This window comes from Lissotriton helveticus, chromosome 5_1 (genome assembly GCF_964261635.1).
Source record: "Lissotriton helveticus chromosome 5_1, aLisHel1.1, whole genome shotgun sequence".
NCBI classification, from domain to species: Eukaryota; Metazoa; Chordata; class Amphibia; order Caudata; family Salamandridae; genus Lissotriton; species Lissotriton helveticus.
In genome coordinates this window covers 1,533,548,086-1,533,571,467 of record NC_136065.1, presented here as the reverse complement: position 1 = coordinate 1,533,571,467, position 23,382 = coordinate 1,533,548,086, and the positions used below count along the sequence as shown (strand labels likewise).

The following is a 23,382-nucleotide window of genomic DNA, read 5'->3' as shown; positions in this document are numbered from 1 at the left end:
TCTGCACCACTGCATTCTTTGCCACTCTGCTTTATGTCACTCTACTTTGCACTCTGTGCCACAGAACTCTACTCTGTACCACTCCACTCTAATCTACTCTGCACTTCTACACTCTGCCACTGCACTCTATGCTACTGAAATTTACCCTGAACCACTCCACTCTACCATGCACCATTCCATTTCACTCTACATCACTTTATTCTACTCTGAAACAATCTACTATGCACCACTGCAATCTGAGCTTCACCCCTCCATAAACGGCACTCTATTCTACTCTGTACTACTCTACTCCATGCCACTTCACTCTACTCTAACCACTACAATTAATGTCAATTCACTCTATACCACTTTACTCAAAAACTTTGCAAACTATGCCACTGAACTCTTTGCAAATCTATTGTGCACCACTCCACTCTATATGCCACTATAGTCTACTCCCGCTCTTCTCTACACCTCTCTACTCTGCAACGTTGAAGTCTACGCCACTGCAGTCTATTCTGCATGACTCTTCTATATGTTACTCTATGCCAATGCACTGTACGTCACTACACTCTGTGCTAGTCTGTATAACTCTACTCTATTCTACCCTGCATCACTCCACTCTAAGCCACTCTACTCTATTCAGCACCACTCTACAAGAGGTGATTGGATGCTTCAGGCTGACATGCAGTGACATATAACAGTACATAAGGGTGTGCCTCTGTAGAAGTACTCTCTATATTCAAATGGTGTTCTGAATCAGCTCCTTGTTTCCTTGTCCTTTATAGTTTCTTCCATGCAGCTTTGTCGATGTTGCTCGATTCACTTCAGTTTTTTCTCTAATCATTTGCTTTCGACACTCTGGTTGCATTCGTCCACTGACTGTTTGTAACCTCTGTTTCACACGCTCCTATCCAACTTTTACTTCAATAAAATCTCTTGCTACATTCTTCCACTCACCTCCAGACTTTACCTGTTGCCATTTTCGTTTCCCTGTTCCTATTCTTTGTTTTTTACCTTCTGCCCCAATTATCCCTCTGCGCCTCGTCTCCGTTCCATTTAGTCTTTCTTTACGTTTAATTATCCTAGCTCTTGCTCTATCCTTACTACTACAAAACGAGCATACACGGGCATCTACCAGGGCTAAGGGCACAGGCACAGTGAGTTTCAGAATAAGATCAAAGCTTCTGGACAACTATATCCCGGGGGCAACATATGTTCCACATATGTTCCAGGTTATAGTAATCGAGTGGGATACATATGTGATATTATGTTATGTTATATTGATTTGTATGGTGCACTAATCACCAAGGAGGGTATCCAGGGACTTGGGCAGGTGTGTAGGTGCCTGAGGTGCTTTTATGAAGAGCCAGGCCATCATCTTCTTGGGGAACTCAAGAAGTGAGGAGGTGGCTCCGATGTGTTGAGGCTTGTGGATGTGGGTTTGAGCCAATAAAGGAAAGTGGGTGGGGCCACTGGAGGGAGTGGGCGGAGCTGGGGAAGTGGGTGTGGCCTCTTTAAAAAATGTGAGCACCTGCACTTCATATTTTACAAATTAAGCACTGATAATCATGTACCTTGTGCATCCAGGTAGCTGGTCCTCTATAGCCCCGGAGCGGGCTCTATATACGGCTCTCTCTGTGGTTTAATCATGCCTTGAAAGGGCTGGTCCTCTTCCACTCCAGAGTTCACTTCAGATGGCACAGCCTTGATAGCGTCCGTCCCCCCGTGGTTTGCATCTTTTTGATGCACCAGAGCAGGCTCCAAATACTCAAGGGGATCCAACTGATGCACTTCAAAGGCTGCCTCTGCATTTTATACTCTCCATCCTAAAGTTGGTTAGTAGCTGCATGTGCAGCGGTGTCTACTCTTATGTGCTCGGCAACACATTATGCACAGTAACATTAGGCGGACTGCGCGTGCATCACGTTGTCCAAGCAACATGCTTTATGTTGCCATTCTAGAAACACACTGTTCATCCCTGGGCTTCAAAGAGTACCCTGGAACTCGATAGGAAACATAGTGCTTCGCAGTCTCGCCAGGGGTATGAAATGCTAAATGAGTAATGCAGTAAGTCAACCCAGAAAGCTCGTTTAGCCTTTGGACGTGGTATTTACATACCAGTATCCACTTATTGTAAGGCAATGGTAAACGCTCTGATGTACTTCAGTCCTGATCTGCAGCACCATTTCCCTTCCCTTCCCTCCCTCACCTGGGGTCAACAGCAGCTGCTCTGAACGTGCACCTTCGTAAAGGCTTGCAGTGTCAGTGGCATTCACCCACTGCACAGTACAGTCACTCTCCTGAGAGCCTGCTATTCTTGCTGTTGATCAGCAGTAGCCCCTCCCTTGTTGCCTCTGCGCCCAGCAACAATGTTCATCCAGCGTACTCCACCCCACCAGTGCACCGCAGTCTCACCTGGAATCACAAGGAGCTTTATTAAAGCACCCCATTCCATAAATGAGGCCTTTTTCTTTTATTCTACTTGCAAGCCTTACAGCCGTTCTGTTAGTGCATCTCAGACCTGACCTGCATCATTTGTATTGTTCACCCACTGCACCCCACACTGTACACGGCTCTGCAGACGCACCTCAGTCGTGATCAGTATCTCCAGCTGATACTCCAACCCTTGGATTATTCCAATTCCGCCATGAGGCAATCTGTTACTCCAGTACAGAGGCACTGGCAGGTCTGTCAGAACATCTCCACCCTGCCCTGCTGAGTCACCCCTCTCCACCCACTGAACACAACACACAATTCTGGTACAAAGCTCTGCTGACATGCAGCACCCCTGCTTCTCTTGCTCTTAACCCTCGCAGTTCTGTCAGAGCATCTCAACCCGTACCTGTAATATCAAGAATGTTCACGGCTCTACTGGTGCCCTCTATCCACAGGTGACCAGATGACTCCATGTCACCAGGGTCCCAGAGCTCCAATCCAATACCAAATCTAGTCCATTTTTCTTTCACGCTAAAATCCCTGAAGTGGCTTGGGAGGAAGGGGCGTGTCTCAGAATGCGAGCGTTCTAAGTCTTTTTTTTTTTTTTAGACCCTCCGAGGTTGTAAGCCTGTTTAACTTCTAAAGCAGTCCTCCATATAATAGCCCTTTCCACCTGCAACATGTTGACCCATCGAAAAAAAAGTATTTTAATGTAGGAATGTCGTAGTCTGCTTATTTTCACAGTTGCTGCCCTGTATTTAATAGCCAATCACGATGTATATCTGTACGGTTATGCAAAAGGGTAAATGCCAGGTATTCTGCTAGAAGGGTCACCTCGACGGTAAGGTCTGTAAATTGGTCGGTCTGTGGGTGGCGCTTTCCCTTCAAGTCATCGATTGGCTGTGGTTTCATATTACCTATGTTGTCAAATGCCGCAAGGGGTGTTTCAGGCCAGTCGCAAGTCTGTACTATTGCACGTTGGCTTCCTTAGAGGGAATAAACCAACTCATGCGATGTCTCCTTTAAGAAGCCGCCCCAGGTAATACGGGAGTCTATGGGTCACCTTCTGTAAGAGAGCCAAAGCTTGCGTCAAGTACTTGTAGACGGACGCAGATCAGTTGTGACCATGACTGTCTATCTGTGTGATGCATTGATTTATATGAATCTTGGCTGTGGGAAATGGAGGCTGATCATGAAGACAGTGAGGTCTGTGTTCAAGATGCTGTGCTACACTCAAAGCCTTCTTCATATGGCTTGGCTAGGATAACCATTGTTTAAAGCCAACGTCTTGTAGTAGGTGCCAGCAAACTTTAGGTCTTCAGTGTCCTAGACATACATGGAATGAACTTAGCGCTAATGTATGTGCAAGGAGCGTAAAGAATTGAATTTTAGAGCATGTTAACCATGCCCAAGAGAGGCCATGCATGTGTTAGCGTGCTTTTTTTTTCCATACACTCGTGTTAGTGTAGTGATTTTGTATGCGTGAGCGTGTATATGTAAGCATGTGTTAAATATTGTGCCCTGAATGTATATTCTGAATATTGCAAGTTGTGCAGACCATTGAAATTTCGGTTTTATGTATTTTTAGATGAGGATAATTATTTGTATGATTTACAATGCTGTTACAATAGGACACAATCTATAAAATCTTTACTTGTAGAAATAAAACCAATCGCCCTTATCTGTCCCCCACACAGGATTCAGGCCAAGCTATTCCATTGGTGGTGGAGAGCTGCATCCGCTTCATCAGCAGGCATGGTAGGTTGGCACGCTGGCCGGAATCCCATCAAAGGAAAGGATAGTTTCTGATGTGTGCATTGCTCTAGTAGCAACAAATGGCCCATTGTGAACCCGAGTGCGCCATTGGTGGGAATTGGGCTAAAAGTGCGTAGCAGACACTTCATTATGTGCGTTCTGGTTCGCCCACTGCTACGTTTTTCAAAATGCATGTCTAGTACCTCCTTCCCACAATCTAGCATAAGGTCCATTTCCCAAACTACCATCTAGTAATTTGTTTCCAAACTTGCACGTGATATGTACATCTCAGATTTGCCTTCACTAACCAGATTTTCATATCCACCCCTTCAGTGTACTTCTTAAACTCAAACTTAACAGTTTTTCTAAGTTACACCTGCTAATTTATTTTGCCCTAGTTTATACCTGCAACAGTCTTTGTATCTACTGTGTCATTCCATATCTCACCTCAATTTTAAGTTCTACTTGCTGCTCACAAATTTCTACCTGGTATTTCCGTGCTCTTGGGGATTTCAAACTAAACGTTGGGCCAGGTTTTGTTGTCTGTTCTTGAAAGATGCAATGGCTAGAAGGTGTTCTTGAGCCGCTGGTTAACTTGGTAACAAGCATTAATGAACCAACAAGATGCCATAACCTGCTGTTTTGTCTACCCAGGGATGCAACACGAAGGGATATTCCGGGTGTCTGGATCTCAGGTGGAGGTGAATGACATCAAAAACGCATTCGAGAGAGGTGAGAGGCGGCTGTATCACACGGTTTAATAACCACGCATGCAGTGATGAAAGCTCTTACTATTTTCACAGGATATCTGAACAATGCAACCAATCGATGCATTATAATGTGAAGTATCAGTGTCCTCATTTTCCGCACGTACATGTGCGTTCTGATCTCTTGAGTGAAGTATTTCAAATCCCACGAGCATTCTGGGATACGCTTTTGCATCCCCAACCTGTGTTTAAAGCTCCACTTTGTGGATGGAACCAGAACATGTACTACCATGTGCAGGCCTGATGGATCAAACACCTCTGAAAAGTGCAGAGGCCTGTAGACCGCGATAGATGACGAGTAGACCGACTTTCCTAACGCCCTGGGAAGCTTTATGCCTGATTTTGAGGGTTCCAGCAATAAATTTCAACTTGACATTATAGCCCCATTGCTTGTTTAGTGACTCTAGGCTTCCACCGATGAAGATATGGTTGATGACCACTTTCCCTGAAAGTCAAATAATGCTTTCTCTATGTAGCCTTCTAAGGATCCTCCCTCCACCTCCGCAGCGACCTCTACTTGGTAAATCATCTGAATGGTCAGTAATGCTAAGGATCTGGGAGAAGAGTCCCACGGGGAGACTGGTGCTGGTATACAACCTTTACAACGCAACTTTTACAACGCACTACCATTACAACGAAACTTTTACAACGCAACATCCATTACAACGCATGCATTTACAACGCAGTCATTACAACGCATGACACTACAAAGCACACCACTACAACGCATACCATTATAATGCAGTCATTACAACGCATACCATTACAACGCATAGCATTACAACACATTATACCCTTACACTATCCAACACTTACCCTACTGTTGCACCTCCTGGAGTTAGAATAGTAATTTTTACCCCTACACTATCCAACACTTTCCCTACTGTTGCACCCCCTGGAGTTAGAATAGTAATTTTTACCCCTACACTATCCAACACTTACCTTACATGCAATGCAATGTAATGCGTTGTAATGGTATGCGTTGTAAATGTAGTATGCGTTGTAGTGGAATGCGTTGTAAAGGTAGTTTCAAAGAATTCGTTGTAATGGCATGCGTTGTAATGGTGTGCGTTGTAATGGATGTTGCGGTGTAAAAAATGCGTTGTAAAGGTAGGCGTTGTAAAGGTATGCGTTGTAACGTCATACATCCCTGGTGCTATGTAGCTGCAGGATCACTGGGATTGGTGTTATGGACAGCACTGGACCCACAGCATACAGCTCTAGCACTTTTCTGAGATTCACCAAAAGAGGGGGGTGCTAGTGCCATTGTGAGTGGAGGAAGTTATCATCATACAGTGCTTAAATTACCACAACAGGTGGATAGCGTATACCAATGTGACCATTTCACAGTTCATGTTGCACAGTTTTAGCCCAAACGTTTGAGTACAAAAAAGTATTTTGTATGCTGTGAAATCGTCTCTTGTGCTGCCTCGCATAGTCCTCCGTACCATCGCGCATCCTTTTTTAGAAGTGTGCAGCGCTTCAAATTCCTCCTCCATGTTCAGCTGAATCTTTTGCTTAATGAGTGGTTTTGCTGATATCCAGGTTCAAAGCTGAAAAAGCTTAAGCCTAGATAGAATTCCTCCATTTATGTCACGCACATAGTCTCGTGATCTAAGACTATCTATAGCCATGTCATCTTTCAATCCCTGGCAACGGAAATGTGCGGTGAAGCACACATGTCAAGCATTCTGGGGTTCCCATTGAGTCTCACATTGCTGCAAATCATAAGTAGTAGAGGATCCTTGAGACCATTCTAATATTATCCTGAGTTTGGCAGCTGGTTGTAATAGCTTTAATCTAATCTTCTAAAAATACTTGAGAGGGAAACATGTTTATAGAGAGTTAGTATTATATAAACAAGTTACAATTGCCCTGAGATGTAAACCAAATCTATTTTATTTTGCGTAATCTATCAAACACCTAAAATTCATCAGCTTGGAAACCTAAAATTAGGACTAAGAATCCAAAAGGATCAGTGCTGCTGTGTCACCTTTGTCTAGCTGACCGTGCAGGCATTATGTAACGCCGAGATGGGCTTAGGGAAATACCTCCTTTCCCAGTAAAGCGACTCAACTTTTCCCAGGAGAGCCTTTTCCTTTAGCACCCCACCCAAAGCCGTTCAGTTTACCATGCAAACTAGCCATTTATTTACTATCAACGCTTAAGAGTAGTGCTGAATAGAAATGTGTATTTAGGCAGAGTCAACCGAATTAAGAACAATTTTTTTCAACTTGCATTGTAACCTTTTACATATTCCTAGAACAGATCTTGCTCAAATGATGTGTTGCTGTGATACCAAAGTACCGGACATCTGAGCGAATTTGTTTATTCTCACATTTAGCATTCCAGACTATGGTTTAAGATTTCTTCCTACTAACCATGTATCCTGAGAGAAAAGAGAAGTCTGAGTACATTTTTCTATTGTGATAATCGAAATTGGTGGATCTGAACGATAGATGACTGTATAGTCTGCATAAAGGGCCTTCTTACAAGTTAATCTCTACATTGAAAGGGCGTTATTCTCGAAGCTTGTCTAAGAAGTTGTGAAAGGGGGATCAATAAACATATACAAAATCCAGGGAGGTACGTTACATCTTGTGTTGTCCTTTGATGCCATTGAAGAGTTTATAGTCCCAGTTGAGCATAGAAAGGGACCTATACGATTCAGAACTTCTAGTGTCCTGTATCATTTTTTTAAGATCAATGAGATGACGGCCTTGTTAAGAGTCGAAACTAGTGTAAGCCCTTATATCAAATGCCATTATAGACTATTGTAGATAATAGGTGAATGATTTCCAGCAGAGTTTTGTAAATTCGGCAGAAAGTCCACCCGGGCCTGCAGCTTTTTACGATTTAAGTCACAATACTAACTTTCTTATCTCTTCTTGGAGGACAGGTAATTTGAAGATTTTTATGCTAATTTGATGTAGTTATTGGTAATCGTAATGTACTTAATCATCCTTTTAATAGTGGAGTCCGGAGAAATATTTTCTTTGTGTAGATGTTTAACAAAATAACAATATGCATTTATGGTAATCCAATATCAGGGAGTCACCAGATTTCTCATAATTGTGAATTGTAGTTTCTTTTTATATCCGTTCTTACTTTCCATGTGAACAACGCAACACTAGTCTTTCATTATTCGAAATGTTGGGGGCAACTCAGTTCCCATGTTTGACCCTGGATGTCTGATCTGTATTTATAATCGGTTTCACCTTCTCTAATTTCACCATTAACCTCTGTCTGTCTTCACTGTTCAAAATGTTGTCTTTTAAGATGCCAGATGTTTGTTGAAGACAGTACTCCAACACTAATTTACCTTGGATAGAAACCTTTGTTAAACACACCTCAAAAGAGCCTGAAATGACTCCAGGAGTACCTTGTGTGGCAGACCAATATTAGACCTGAGGAATTCCTCCGACATTCATCTCATCTTGGACAGCACTTTGGGGATTAACAGAAGGTTCCTGTCAATGTCAATCCATTGCATTTTAGAGGACACCCCACTATTAAACTGACCCTAGAGTGATCTGAAAGATGTGCAGGCAGGTGAAGGATCTCAGCAGTGGTCTGTGCAATTGATCTATTGGTTAACAAAATACCTAGCATTCAATAGTGACCATATTTCGTAGAGTGGAATGATAACCTCTGCAGTTTCTGCCATCTCTCACCAAATATGGTTTAATCTAGATCTTGAATGGTCTCTGTTAATGTTTCAATCTGTTTGCAGGTGCACAGTCTATGTGATCCTTAAGTATTGTTATGTTAGGTTAATTCAAATATTTTGGGTGCTCCACGGGAGGCGTCTTCCGTCCGTCCGACGTCCACACTGTTAATGTTTGACATGCCTCAGGGTTATTAATAGTTGTATGATGTACATTATGCAACACGTCAACAGGCAGCTCTCATTCTACATCGAACTAAATGGTCTACTGCAACCAGCGCAATCTGGTTTCTGGTCTGGTCACAGTATTCAATCGGCCCTTCTCGGCGTTACAGAATTATTTTGGGATCTTAGTGCTGTTTTCAACACTGTGAACCACTCCACTCTGCTGACTGGGAGATCTGTGCGGGGCACAGCTCTGGAGTGGCGGAGCGCTTTTTTTTTGGGTGTGTGTAAACATCGCACCTTTCAGGTGCGTTCACATCATCATAGGTCTAAATCATACCACTTAGTTCCTGGGGTCCACAGGGTTCTACCTTAAACCGTCTTTTCTTCAACAATTGAAACAAGCGCTCCGAGCCCAGCGAACTGGAGTCCAATATAAAGTCATCTGACAGTCGTCATGTTCCTCAAATCCTTTCTTCAATCAGTAACACTTCTCACACCAGCCAACAAGTGTTTAGTCTTTGGGTAAAGTCACCCTATGACTTCCTCAGGGCTGTAGTTATCTAGGATCTTCTCTCTGTGATGTACATTTCACTGTGAAAAGGCCATATAATGCGTAACGCAGTATATTCAAAATCGTGCCTCCCGAGTGAGGGCTGGCGTGAGCATATCCTCTGCACGGTGTGTAGGTCCATCTACTCGCTGGGCAGAGGATATGCCCGTGCCGGCCCACACTCGGGAGGCGTGATTACTTCATGTAGTAGGCTCAGGTATTGGTCACTGTTTTCCCTCCAGAGTCTAAACCACGATACATACATTGGCTCCCATGTGCTAGTAAGTCAATTTCATCTTCGCTTCTGTAGAAGCTGTTGACATTGAAGAAGAGTAGATTAGTGGCAGGATGCTTTGTATAGCCACCCACAGTCCCATGGATAAGCTTAAAACTACGAAGTCACAGCACATGTAGCCAGAAGGAAGATGAGAAAGGGGAGCGGGCTTGGCCCTAACCTTTCGGACCACACCTGAAACCCAGATGAGCGAGATTTGCTTTTGGGACCTTCTAGAATACAACGTCTGACCCCCTTCCCCCACTCCCCATACCAAACTTTCCAAGATCAGAGTTTTGTTTAAACCCTAAAAACAATGTTGTGATCTGGTAGTCTATACTTTCTCAGAAAGAAGATCTTTTAAAGATATTTTTTTTATCTGTTTTCTTGTGCTGTGTAGTCTGTGGCGAGCCAGCTGCACTGCCAGTGCTCTCTGGTTGTGAACCTGACTTTTGCATTGTCTTTCTGATGTCCTGGCATAGATTGCATGAGACTCAATTCCCTGGTGAATGTCCACCCCCTCTCACATGATGTATGAGAATCACCTTGACATCAGTGGTCCTCTTGCATATCTTCCTCGGAGTAACTCTAGGGTAAACCCTGGCCAGTTTTGAGAATAGGAACCCTGAAGTTTGAGATCATTGTAAACATGAGATTTTCCTGCCTTTTGTAATTAGCTCAAATTTGTTTCATGTCCCTGTGGCCACATAGCAACTATAAGAAAGCCGTACAGTGATTACATATGTTGATGAATTTGTTGGGTGGATTGGGGGTGGGAAGGGGGTTGCGAACATCCATCTCCATCATTTACCCTAGCTGATGCGCTCCTGTGATTCGATTTGACTGGGCCCTCGCATAAACGAGAGCATAACCATTTTTAGGTCTCGCCTGTCGATGCGCATGCGCATCGAGCTTGCGAGACTATGGGGGCTTATCCACTCTTTGTCCAACTTGCAAGGAATCGTGGCGATTCCTTGCAGTGCCCGTGACTTTTAAGCTCAATGCGCATGCGCATTGAGCTTAAAAGCGCGTGCACATGCCCCCAGCCGCCTGCCTTGCCTACTCTCCCGCCCCCTCACTTCTTGATTGCACGGCCGCTAGGCCGTGCCTCCCCTACTCTCCTCCCCCCTCCTCCTCCTACTCTCCTCCCCTGTCTGCCTGCCGTGTCGCACCTCTCCCCTCTCCGCCCCCTCCCCTGCCCGCCGTGCTCTCCCCTCCTCTCCTTTCCCACGCTCGCCTCCTGAAAGTCGTCTTCGTTTTGTCTCACCGCTCTCCGTTTACTTTCCTGCCTCCCCCTCTTTCACCCCTTTCTATTTTATATCCCCAATTTTCTCCTTTTTAGTTTTTATTTATTCCACTTCCCCAGCAGCACCGCACACACGCCCCTCCCCCGCTGTCCCCTGGAGCAGCGCGCAGACACCCGCTCCCTCCCCCGGTGACATGTCTCTCGCTGCCTCTGTTTGTGTTGGTGCAGCGAGAAATGTTCTGTCACAATCCCGTCCGTCAAATCCGGCTTCGTATCCTCACTCACAATGTCACGGGCACCGCGGCCTGTGCCCTCACACCTCCGACGACCACTCGGTGCAAATACGGACTCTCTCCCTCAGTACTGCGTCATCAGTGCCTCCCACGGCGACCCCCTCTTCCAACAGACCACCCTCCCAGACCAGCAGCCCTCCTCTCCCTTTCACCCCACAGAAACCGTGCCCGCACTCATGACGTACACGCCGTCCTTTCCTACCCACACACCTGCACTCACACTGCCTCTCATCTTCTGCATCTCACAGCGACAGTCTCTCCTATCCCAGGCGTCCCACGCTGAGTCTATTTCAACTCCGGCTTCCCACAATGACCGTTTCTCCCGCCTCATTGACAGTCTCTCGTTTCCAGTGTCTCTATCTCCTGCATCCCACACTGACAGTCTCTCTCGTATCCTGCACGCCACACTGACAATCTCTCTCATTTGCTGCACCCACCCTACATGACAGTCTCCCACGCCTCGTACACCCAGCAATTACAATATCTTACGTCCCCTGCACGCCACACCGACGGTCTCTCTCGCCTCCTGCACTCCATACTGACAAGTCTCTCTCTCATCCTGCACGCCACACTGACGGTCTCTCTCGCCTCCTGCACTCCACACTGACAAGTCTCTCTCGAATCCTGCACGCCACACTGACGCTCTCTCTCATTCCTATACTCCACACTGACAGTCTCTCTCGAATACTGCACGCCACACTGACGCTCTCTCTCATTCCTATACTCCACACTGACAGTCTCTCTCGAATCCTGCACTCCACACTGACGGTCTTTCTCGCCTCCTGGATCTTAGGCTGGCAGTCCCTCTCATCTCCAGCATTCTACAGTGACACTCCTCTTTCATCCTGCATGTCTCAGCTGCCTTTTAAATCATCTACGCTCCGCGCTCCACCAGACAAAGGCACCACGAAGCTTTGCTGAGCGGCTATAACTGTCAATGCCTAGAGCGTGGAAACAAATGTCTGGAGCTCGTGTTACAAACACCCTACAGTTGTAGCTAACATGGCATAGCCTCGGGCAACTAATGGTATAATATTGTGCTCTCCATAGCTACACAGTCCTGGACGGCTGCATTGCCCATTGTTGCTCCACCGGGGCAAGAGCTGTGCCACCCTTTGAAGATCCCCGCTGGCTTTGTAAATAAGCCCCGTCTGGGTTATATATATGCCATTTGGCTATCATTAACATCGAGCAGAAGACCTTTCTGTGCCTCCCCTACTCTCCTCCCCCCTCCTCCTCCTACTCTCCTCCCCTGCCTGCCGTGTCGCACCTCTCCCCTCTCCGCCCCACCCCTGCCCGCCGTGCTCTCCCCTCCTCTCCTTTCCCGCGCTCGCCTCCTGAAAGTAGTCTTCGTTTTGTCTCACCGCTCTCCGTTTACTTTCCTGCCTCCCCCTCTTTCACCCCTTTCTATTTAATATCCCCAATTTTCTACTTTTTAGTTTTATTTATTCCAGTTCGTGTGTCACCTCTTTCTTCCTTTGCCCATCCAACCTCCGTTTTTGTTCTGCCTTTGTCCCTGCTCAGCAGCCCCGCATGCCTTCCCCAGCAGCACCGCACACACGCCCCTCCCCCGCTGTCCCCGGAGCAGCGCGCAGACACCCGCCCCCTCCCCCGGTGACATGTCTCTCGCTGCCTCTGTTTGTGTTGGTGCAGCGAGAAATGTTCTGTCACAATCCCGGGAAATATCACCACCTCCGGGGATTATTTATTAACAAGCGGGCTCCTGCCCCGCCTCTCTCCTCATTCGATCTCTCTCATTCGGCTTCTTCTGCTGCTCTCCCCTCCTCTCCTTTCCCACGCTCGCCTGGGAGCCCTAATGAAATGTATTGACGCGGGGGCTTAAAAAGTTTGAAGACTAGGGCTCTAGGGCCTATTGGCTTAGCCTGTGGCCAATGTTAAGCTCCAAACTCCTACGAAAGGTGATGTCACCCATCAAATACAGGTAGCCCCGCCCACACTCCACAAACACCCTCTGCCTAACAGCTGAACAAAGCCACACTTGCGTCGAAGTGGAAAGTCCCCGACGATCTCTGTTCGATCTTTAGTCTGCTTTGCTTTCACTTTCTTTTAAGACAGTAAAGTTAGCATTTCCAGGAAAGGAAGGACACCCACGCGCAGTACATGTGAATGCCCTCACCCTCACTCACCCTCAACCCCTCACCCTCACTCACCCTCAACCCCTCACCCTCAAACCCTCACTCACCCTCACCCTCACTCACCCTCACCCTCACTCCCCCTCACTCACCCTCAACCCCTCACTCACCCTCACTCACCCTCACTCACCCTCACCCCTCACCCTCAACCCCTCACTCTCACTCATCCTCACTCACCCTCAACCCCTCACCCTCACTCACCCTCACCCACCCTCAACCCCTCACCCTCACCCTCACTCACCCTCAACCCCTCACCCTCACTCACCCTCACCCTCAACCCCTCACCCTCACTCACCCTCACCCACCCTCAACCCCTCACCCTCACCCTCACTCACCCTCAACCCCTCACCCTCACCCTCACTCACCCTCACTCACCCTCACTCACACTCACCCTCACTCACCCTCACCCACCCTCAACACCTCATCCTCACTCACCCTCACCCTCACTCACCCTCAACCCCTCACCCTCACTCACCCTCACCCTCACTCACCCTCACCCTCACTCACCCTCAACCCCTCACCCTCAATCCCTCACCCTCACTCACCCTCAACCCCTCACCCTCACTCACACTCAACCCCTCACCCTCACTCACCCTCACTCACCCTCACTCACTCACCCTCACCCACCCTCACCCACCCTCACCCTCACTCACCCTCACTCACCCTCACTCACCCTCACTCACCCTTACTCACCTCAACCCCTCACCCACCCTCACTCACCCTCAACCCCTCACCCTCAACCCCTCACTCACCCTCACTCACACTCACCCTCACCCACCCTCTCGCTCACCCTCACTCACCCTCAACACCTCACCCTCACACAGTGCAATAGCTCTCAGACCATTTCAGTTACAGCTTTTATAAATATTTATGGCTTTTTTTATTTGTAATTCTTTAGCATTGGCTACAGGAAACAAAAATGCTAAACATTTACAAAAAAAACCCATAAACAATTCTAAAAGCACTAACTCTAATGGTGCGAGACCTATTGCATTTCCAATGCTTGTTTTTCTTTGAAGTTGTGGCTGCGAAAAATCGCCTGATCGCTATTGCAAGTGACCAGTATGGACTTTTGAGACACTCACTTGTCAGTGAGTGAAGATGTAGTACAATTCCAATGGGCCTTACTATAGAGCCATCATTTCACAGAGCACATCTTCACCCCACTGGAGTCTCTGCTAGCTGTCCTTGGATTAGCCCAGAGTATGGGGGTGCAGGGAGGGGAGGGATGCGCATACAGCGGTAAAAGAGCCCTTGGCAGATGCCATACTCCACAAGATGAACTCTTCATCTGAGAGACCAGTGACCAGATGAAGAAAGACTGGGCGGGATTAAGAGAAAATGACAAAACAAGGACAGGTGAGATCTAACACTTCCCCTTGGCAAGCCTCTAATAAATGCTGTAATCTCAAGACGTTTTTTTATTTTTATCATCTTTAATTTCATTGAACACTTCTAGCAAGAGACCCAGCTCAGTGCTGCTGCCAGACTGTGGAATGGGAATGCTCTGAAAGAGGCTCCTAGATCCAGGATGCCCGATGCTTCTGGCAGACATTGCTCACCATGTCTGCTGTGTCTGCATTGGACCATACAAGACCGCGGATGTTGGACTGAGAGACGTTCTTTAAACCTTTGCACATCCGATCCCTCTTGTCAGAGCCAACTCATCTTGCCATGCTTTCCAGGCAAAAGCCTTAATCCCGTTGGCAAGCTTCGGCTATTTAATCTTCTGCCAAGAGGTCGCCCATTGGCAGAAGGGGCAGGGGCGTGGCCTACATTGGTGCAGCGCACCAGTGCCCGGAGGCATGAGGGGCCGACTAAACTATGGTTATTGTTGTATTTCACAGTTCAAACACCCCGGATGGGGATGCCGCATTCTCTTCCTTGCACCCATGACACACAGGCTACCCCACTGAGAAGGGTCGTGCACTTTCTGTGGGCGTTTAGTGTCTCTACCCTTGTCCACCAGAAAACACTCGAGGGCCTATTATTTGGGGCTACCAGCCCTCTACATCACCACCATGCTTCTCCCTCTAGGTCCCGATTGTAGTTTAAGTGGAGATTTTAAGAGTACGAAGCTGCCCAAGCTGTCATCGGAAACGTGGCTGTAGCCGGATCCGCGCGCGGATGACCACGTCGTGGGAGCAGCTGATATAAATTACAGATAGATGCCTCCGCCTCCAGGACCCAGTGATTTGGCCTCCCTGCGGATGTGACGTCACGCAGGGCTGAGGTGAGCTTTAATGCGGCCGACGAGGCTGAGCTGGAGCGTTGCCCAGCCATTACCGTGTGTGTTATTAACTCCACAAGGGGGGCTGGGGCGGTGGAATGTCCTTTCATCTCCGCGAGGAGACGAACACGCAGTTTCTGTTGAGGGCCGATCTGTCATTGAACTGTCATTCTGCGGAGTTCAAATCTGGCCAAGGGTGACACTGAAAGGGACAGTCACTCTTTGCAAGGTAATCCTTCATCTCCAGAGAGTCTGCCGAACCCGTACTCTCAATGACAGCCTTTCACAGGTTTGTATGACGCAGCGGTAATACAATGACCATCTGGCAGCGCCGTTCCCTCTTCTATTCTGGTTCTTGCAAACTCGTTAACAAAAATCTTATTTGGAGGGTTTTCCAAGGCCCTGAGTGCGCCGCCGAGTGTACCCTGGCTGTATGTGATGAGAAGGGCCCCAGCTATCTTCATATCTTCGGTATGTCCTGTGGACAGACCTGTCCGCACTTCACAGTCCTCGCTCAAAACTTGAAAGTAACCTACGCTTTTCCTCCGTGAACTCCTGTGCATGGCCTGGTCAGAGTATGCTCTTCTTTCGCACCCTGTGAAATGGGTGGAGAGCCATATAGTTTCAAAAGAGCATGGCTGCAGGGTTGGCCATATTCCCTCTGCATGCCAACAATTGGTTAGTGTCAATGCTTTAGTAGCCAGTGTACTTGTTACACATCCTTATTTTTTGAGCTTAGTAGGATGAAGGTTTGAGTCTGCACTGTGAATTCATCATGTAACCTTCATGTTTGCAGATCACTGCCGTAGAAGTTCTACCAGCTTAGCTAGCTTCCAAAATCATTTAAGAAGTTTTGGATCAGCAGGACTACTGGGAGGCATACTTATTTACCAATCTTCTGAGGTGGACAGCTGCAGGCAAAACAAAAACATTCAAATGTATTGGAATGAAGTTTGAGTTGTCAATCATCGCTCTTCTAGACCAGGAAGAGATTTAACTCAGACTTGTAGGTACAGATGATCATGGTATATAGGTCGACTATTTCCTCTTGATACATACATAGTGTGTTGTAATATTACATCTTCACTTATGAGTTCTTGGTTTTGGCATTGTTTACCAAAATAGCTACTCTGTTGTCTGCTGTGGTCACCATGACTGGAGTGAAAGACAGTGTGAAGGACACATGGACCAACTCGTAACAGTGCATGCAGTGAGAATTACCCTCCTAAATTTGTCTTATTACTAAAATTGTGGAGCTAATATATAACTTTTCTGGGAGCAAAAATTTACCTATCAGGTATAGTTTAATAGGTGTCATAATTAGCTTAGTGAAATGGAGAGCAACAGTTCGGGCTTCAGTCTCATCTGTATGGGAAGAGATCATTTTAAAAGACTGAATTTTGGCCTCTTTAAGTGCATAAAACTACAAAATTTGCTTGGCAGTATTTTGTACCAAGTTTTGTAAAGATTAAATACCAAATGTGCGCCTTTAACACACAGCTCTGCAGGGACCTTTTGATACTGGCTATCTCAACACTTATCCAGGGTAACGTTCATCAAATTTGGAAGGTAGCTCGAATTTGACCTCTTTCATTGCATTTTGCAGGAACTGTTAAATTCATTTAGTGGTTTTCAAAATATTCAACATAAATAGGCTCATAAAAGACATTCACCACTCACTCCACACCACACGCACTGCTTCCATTAGAGAAGTTATTAGAATACTTAGGAATTCATTGAAAAGGCATATTCTGTCAGTCGTGTGATGTCCATGCTTGTAGGTTTTCTGTAGAACTAGTCGGCGGAGGTGGTGGTGTAGGAGGTGGAGGACGATGAGGAGGAACAGGTGGCTGAGGCGGCGTCGGCTTACGTGGAGGAGGGTCCTTAGGTAACGGAGGAGGTGTAGGTGACCTCGGCTTGGTGGGGGAATAAACTTGTGAGTGCTCCTAGTCCGGAGCCTCTTCCCTTCTCTTCCTTTTCTTCGCCTGACCTGAAGGGGGGACCTAGAGGCCGTACCCCTGGCAGCCGAGCGACGGCACTGCCGCGACCGTGGACTTGTGATGACCGAAGACACAGTCCTGGCTTTGTAACGCCTCCTGGAGGGCGATGCTCTCCTCCTCGACGCTGAGCGCCTTTTCGACGTCGATAAAGACCGTCTCGACGTCGATGGCGATCTCCTTCTCGACGTCGACGTCGATGGTGAACGACTGTGACGCCTCGACGTCGACCGCCTGCGCCTTCTCAAACCCTCTCGACGTTGATGATGACTTGATGACGAAGCAGTTCTCGACGTCTACCTCGTCGGAGGTCTCGACGTCGCTCCGACCCAGAGCCCTGGGGAGCAGACCGTGGTCATTCCTCTCGACGCCGACGTTGCGGCTATCGACGCCGACGGAGTCCGGTGGCGTTTTCTGGCCTTTTTCTTACTGGGGAGCCCCACAGAGGCCTCAGCACGGGCAGAGGAAGAAGCCCCTTCCTGCCCAGACCCGCCTTGACCTTGCTGTCTTCTTTGCTCCAGTCCTTGGAGCCTGATCTACTCTCTGTCCTTAAGGGTCCTACTGGAAAACTGCAGGCAGATCTCACAAGTCCCAGGAACATGAGAAGAAGGGAGACACAGGATACAGACCCTGTGTGGATCAGATCTGGCCTTCTTCCTGGCACACTCTGGACATTTCTCAAATAAGGCAGGCGTATTTGATACAAGAGTGGCCAAAATCACCAGAAAAGTGAAGAAGAGGCAGAAATACGTCAGAGTCACTGCTCTCCCCCGAACACCCCCCCCTCAATGTGTTGCTCCCTACTGTTCACCCTCCCCCGACCTCTACTTAATGGTGGTCGCTGCACGGCAAGAAGAGCAAGACCTCTGACCAGGACAAAGTCACTGCTCCCACTCAGCTCAACCATTGTGGGATTGACCTTAACTCCCCTCGAGCTCCTTGCCAGGTAGGTGTTTGAGGCCCTCCCCCACCCGCGGGCTCCTGCCTGCGTCTCATCCCTGGTGGTCTAGTGGAAGAGCTTGCTCTTCTGCTGGTCCGCTCTGTGTCACTTGTTTACTGTCTGCCTTTTTCTATTTGCCTCCTTCTGTTGCCTTTTCTGTTGGCCTTTATTCTGTCTGCCTCTTTTCGGTTTGCCTTTATTCTATCCTTGTCATTGCCTCTTGACTTCCTTTGCCTCCTTTTCCTTTGAGCTCCCCGCCACGGTCCCTCAAACCCAGCATGTCGTTCCCGCCTCCCAGCTTTTCACCCTCCCCTACGCCTACTTAATGGCAGCCGATGCCCGGTCGAAAGCGCTCCAAAGGCAAGCCCATCTACACCAAACTGCCACCAGTGGCAGGAACCATGGTCCCCCAAACCCTCCCCGCACCAGGTACGACCCCCCAGCACTCTCCACGCACTCAACCCCGGATGCAAAAACATCTGCCAGCTCTCAACACCGAGCAACACCAGGACCCAATCTCCTGCCAACACTTCTGCCACACCTTCAACCTCCTCCGGACCCAGGCAGCTACCCCCAAACCACTGGACGCCACCACACACAAGCCACTGATCTGAATCCTCCTCAACGTACGCTCCCTGCACAGACATGCCATAGAAATCTGGGAACTCCTCAACTCCCACGAGTCCGACGTTGCCTTCTTCACTTAGACCTGGACCAATGCCAGCTCTGCACCTGACATTGCAACTGCCATCCTCAACGGATACAAGATCCTGAGGAAAGACCGCCCCAACCGCCCAGGAGAAGGCCTCAACATCAGACGGTTTTGTATCCGGTTACCCCCCTGGCCTGCGGCGCCCCGGCTACACAGGAGATTTGATTATACCTATCCGATATTTCAGGAGTACATCCTCGCTTAATCACAGCTGACCCGACTCCATACTCAGTTTTGGCGCCACTGCTTCCAATCGACCGTCTTATGACCCGCTTTAAACTGGAATCTTAACCACAGCATATCTTTGCGGCTCATCCCAGGATAATTCCCCATGGTTATATTGTTGGAATTAACAGCGATATTGTGAACATCTATATATGTGTGATCTCACTCCTCTACATATTCAGCCACTAGAATTTACCATTCTTGGCAGCTATAGTACATCATCAACGTTTGAGTCTATCACTCAATGTGCAATAGACGGCTACCTGAAGAAGGCACGTATGCCGAAACGCACGTAGTACACATCTGCCGCACTGCCTCCATCAACCTTCCGTCTATCGTATTTGATATATGTACAATCATGCTGTTCTGATGATATAATTCCCTTGAAATCATGATCATAAATTCAATATGAATGTCAATATTTTATTTATCAAGTAAACTATGAACAATATATAAAATAAGAAAATAAAATTCGTTTTGATATTGAATCTTGTGTGCACATTTGTTAGAATAGGGTGGTTAGTTTATCTACATGTGAGAATATTATTCTCACGTTCTCACTTTCAATACAGAGGTATTTTCAGTACATAAGTTCTTGGTTATTATCTGTTTCTAGCTATAATTTCCTTACACTGGGTCTATTTCCCCATGTTATAGCTAGTTGCTACTATAGGGGTCCCCTTTTTTCTAAAGAGAAGGCCTCACCATCATCCACAAGAGCTCAGTGCGACTCACTAGCACCAACTCGGACGACACCTTCCCCCCCCCCCATGGAACACATCCACTTTCAAATCCAGCCCAACCCTAGAACAACGCTCCGAACACTCGCCTACAGACCTCCTGGATCCCGCACCCCCTTCACCAACACCATCGCCGACTACATCGCACCCCACATACTCTCCTCTATGGACTACATACTACTCAGAGCCCTGAACTTCCACCTGGACAATCACAGCGATCCCAACACCACCGCCCTCCTGGAGAACCTCACCAACATAGGACTGAAGCAACTTGTCTCCACCCCCTCTCACACAGCAGGACACACATTTTTTACAACCACACCACGGCCCATCTGGACAGACCACCACTGCATTAATTTCTCCTTCACGAAACCCATTGCACTCGGGCACACTCCCGCCCCCATGCAGAAGCTGGAACAAAGTCTCCGAAGAACACCTCACCTGCACCCCTCCCCCTGCTATGATGGATGCCAACACAGTGGCAAACAACCTCCACCAAAGGATTGCCAACTGCGCTAACACACTCGCCCCCCTCCAGAACTCCACGAGACGACACAACACACGGATCTCCGCAAATCCAAGCGCGTTTGCCGACGACTGGAGAAGAAAGTGGAGAAACAGCAAAACCCCAGACGCACACACCACCTACAAAGCAGCCATGACAGCACACCACCAACTCGTCAAATCAACAAAGTAAAGTTTCATCCAAGACAGTATCCTCCCAACGCCCACAACTCCAATGAACTCTTCACCATCAATACAGGAATTCGCCAAATTCAACAGCGAAACTACTGATGTCCCTCCCTCCCAAGACTGCTGCAACAAACTCCGCTCCTTCTTTCACCTCATGATCAAGACGCTCTACAACAACTTCGACCATGACCGCGACACTGCCCCAACCCCAACTCCACCCCCAATGACGCCATCCAACAGACTCTTCTCACCTGGAGCCCTCTCACCACAGAAGACACCTTAAAAACTATGAAGAGCATTCACTTTGGAGCACCTACCAACCCCTGACCGCCGCACATCTTTAAGGGCCGCCACTGCCATCACACCAGAGCTATGCCGAATTATCAACTGCTCCCTCGAGGACCGCCACATTCCCAGCCAAAGTCAACCCCCTCCCAAAGACACCCTCCACCGACCCGACGGATCTCAAGAACTTCCGGCCCATCTCTCTGCTCCCTTTTGCCGAAAAAGTCATCCAAAAGGCTTTCCGTACCCAGCTAGCACACTTCATAGCAACCAACAGCATCCTAGGCACCTCTCAGTCCGGATTCCGCAGAAAACACAGCACCGAGACCGGTCTCATCGCCGCCACCAACATTTGTGCCCTCCTCGACCAAGGCCACACGATGACCCTCATCCTCCTGGATCCATAAGCAACTTTAAACAGTCTCCCACCGCACACTAGCCCCTAGGCTCCACGACGCCGGCATTCGAGGAATAGCCTTAGACTGGATGCGATCTTTCCTCTTAGGCAGAATACAGAGAATAAGAGTCCCGCTCTTCCTCTCAGAACTGACAGAGATCAGATGCGGGTTCCCCAAGGATCCTCCCACAGCCCACACTCTTCAATGTCTACATGGCCCCCCTCGCAACCATAGTCCGAAACCTCAGACTCAACATAGTCTCCTACACCGATGACACCCAGCGCATCCTCTCCCTTACCAAAGAACGCAACTTAACCAGGCACAATTTCAAAGAAGGGATCAAAGCCGTTGTGACCTGGATGAGCAACAGCTGCCTGAAGCTCAATGCAGAGAAAACAGAAGTAGTCATCCTTGGCTCCACCCCCTCCACACGGGACAACACCTTGTGGCCCCCCTCCCACCCTAACGGACCACGCACGCAACCTCAGCACCATACTTGACCCTTCACTCACCAGGAGTCCTCCGCCTGCTTCAACACCCTCTGCATGCTTGGCAAGACGTTCAATTGGATACCCCCCATCTCCAGGAAATCCGTCACCCATGTACTCCTTACCAGCAGACTGGACTACGGAAACGCTCTCCACACCGGAATCAACAAAAAACTCCTCCACAAACTTCAGACCTTCCAAAATGCCACAGCCAGACTTATACTCGACATCCCACGACATGACCACATCACCCAACACCTCCACGACTTTCACTGGCTCTCTGTAGAACGAAGAATCACCTTCAAACTGCTCACACACGCCTACAAAGCTCTACACAACACCGGACCCCAATACCTCAACAACTGGATCTCCATCCATGCCCCCAAAAGGAAGCTCCACTCAGCCGACCTCACCTTAGGAACTGTCCCTCGTTTCTACAGTACCAGAGCAGGTGGAAGATCCTTCTCCTACCTCGCAGCCAAGACCTGCAACGAACTCCATCTCCACCTCCGATGAAGCCCAACACTGCACCAATTCAGAAGGCACCTCAAGACCTGGCTCCTCGAATGACCCCCAGCAGAGCTGCTCACACTCCCTCCCTCAGAGCCTTGAGACCCTCACAGGTGAGTAGTGCTCTCTACAAAACCTTGATTGATTGATTTAATTGAAGGTAATGAAAGTCAAACATTCTTCTAATTGGTCTGCCAATTATTCCAAAGGACGACAAAACACATTTTTCTTTTCTTCCTCCAAAGAAAAAAGAGCAACTTTGGTTCCTATGTGCAAATGTCCTGATCAGCCAAAGCCGGATCAGCTCTTCCTAAAATGTATTCTACAATTGTCCTAATTTTGTAAACTTGTGCCTACTGGACTTGAGGAAAATAAAAAAAATATAAGCTGCAAGATACGCATGTGAAGAAAGCTCATTTCTTATTGTTGATGTTTGCATTATAAAAATAGTTTGCTTCCATCTGTATTGAACAGCCACAATCGACGTTTATGCAAAATCCCTATTCAGAAATAATGCACTGTTTCAGCACACTGTCAGAGTAACTATGGGTGTCCCTAGGGTTTTCAGTGGCTATTGTGTGTTCTTCTTTTCTCTCATTTTTCTTGCTGAGCCACCTGTACCTGACTGAAAGAAGTGCACTATTTGTGAGAAAGTAACCTTCAGTGGGCTGGCATTTCCTGCTCAGCGCTATGCCGCTCAGTTACTTCATGTCTTTTATCAGTCAGCGCCTGAGACAGATGTTCGTTTGTAATGTCCCTATAAGAGTCAAGGTGCAAAGAGTTGACAAAATCTGGCAGTGCCATTTAGGAGGACTCATCTACCACTTGAGGCTTTTCACCAGAGATTTGAGGCACAAATAGATGGTCCCAAAG

The 23,382-nt window shown here is 47.8% G+C and overlaps 1 protein-coding gene across 4 annotated transcripts in view; it reads left to right on the top strand.

Annotated features, from left to right (window-relative positions):
- SRGAP2 (SLIT-ROBO Rho GTPase activating protein 2) overlaps positions 1-23,382 on the top strand; it is a 532,947-nt gene that overhangs the window by 428,738 nt on the left and 80,827 nt on the right. For all 4 annotated transcript variants that reach the window (XM_078644579.1, XM_078644580.1, XM_078644582.1 and 1 more), the window contains 2 exons: positions 4,116-4,176; positions 4,828-4,905. In XM_078644579.1, the coding sequence (XP_078500705.1) occupies positions 4,116-4,176; positions 4,828-4,905 (139 nt within the window). The remainder of the gene's footprint in view (positions 1-4,115; positions 4,177-4,827; positions 4,906-23,382) is intronic.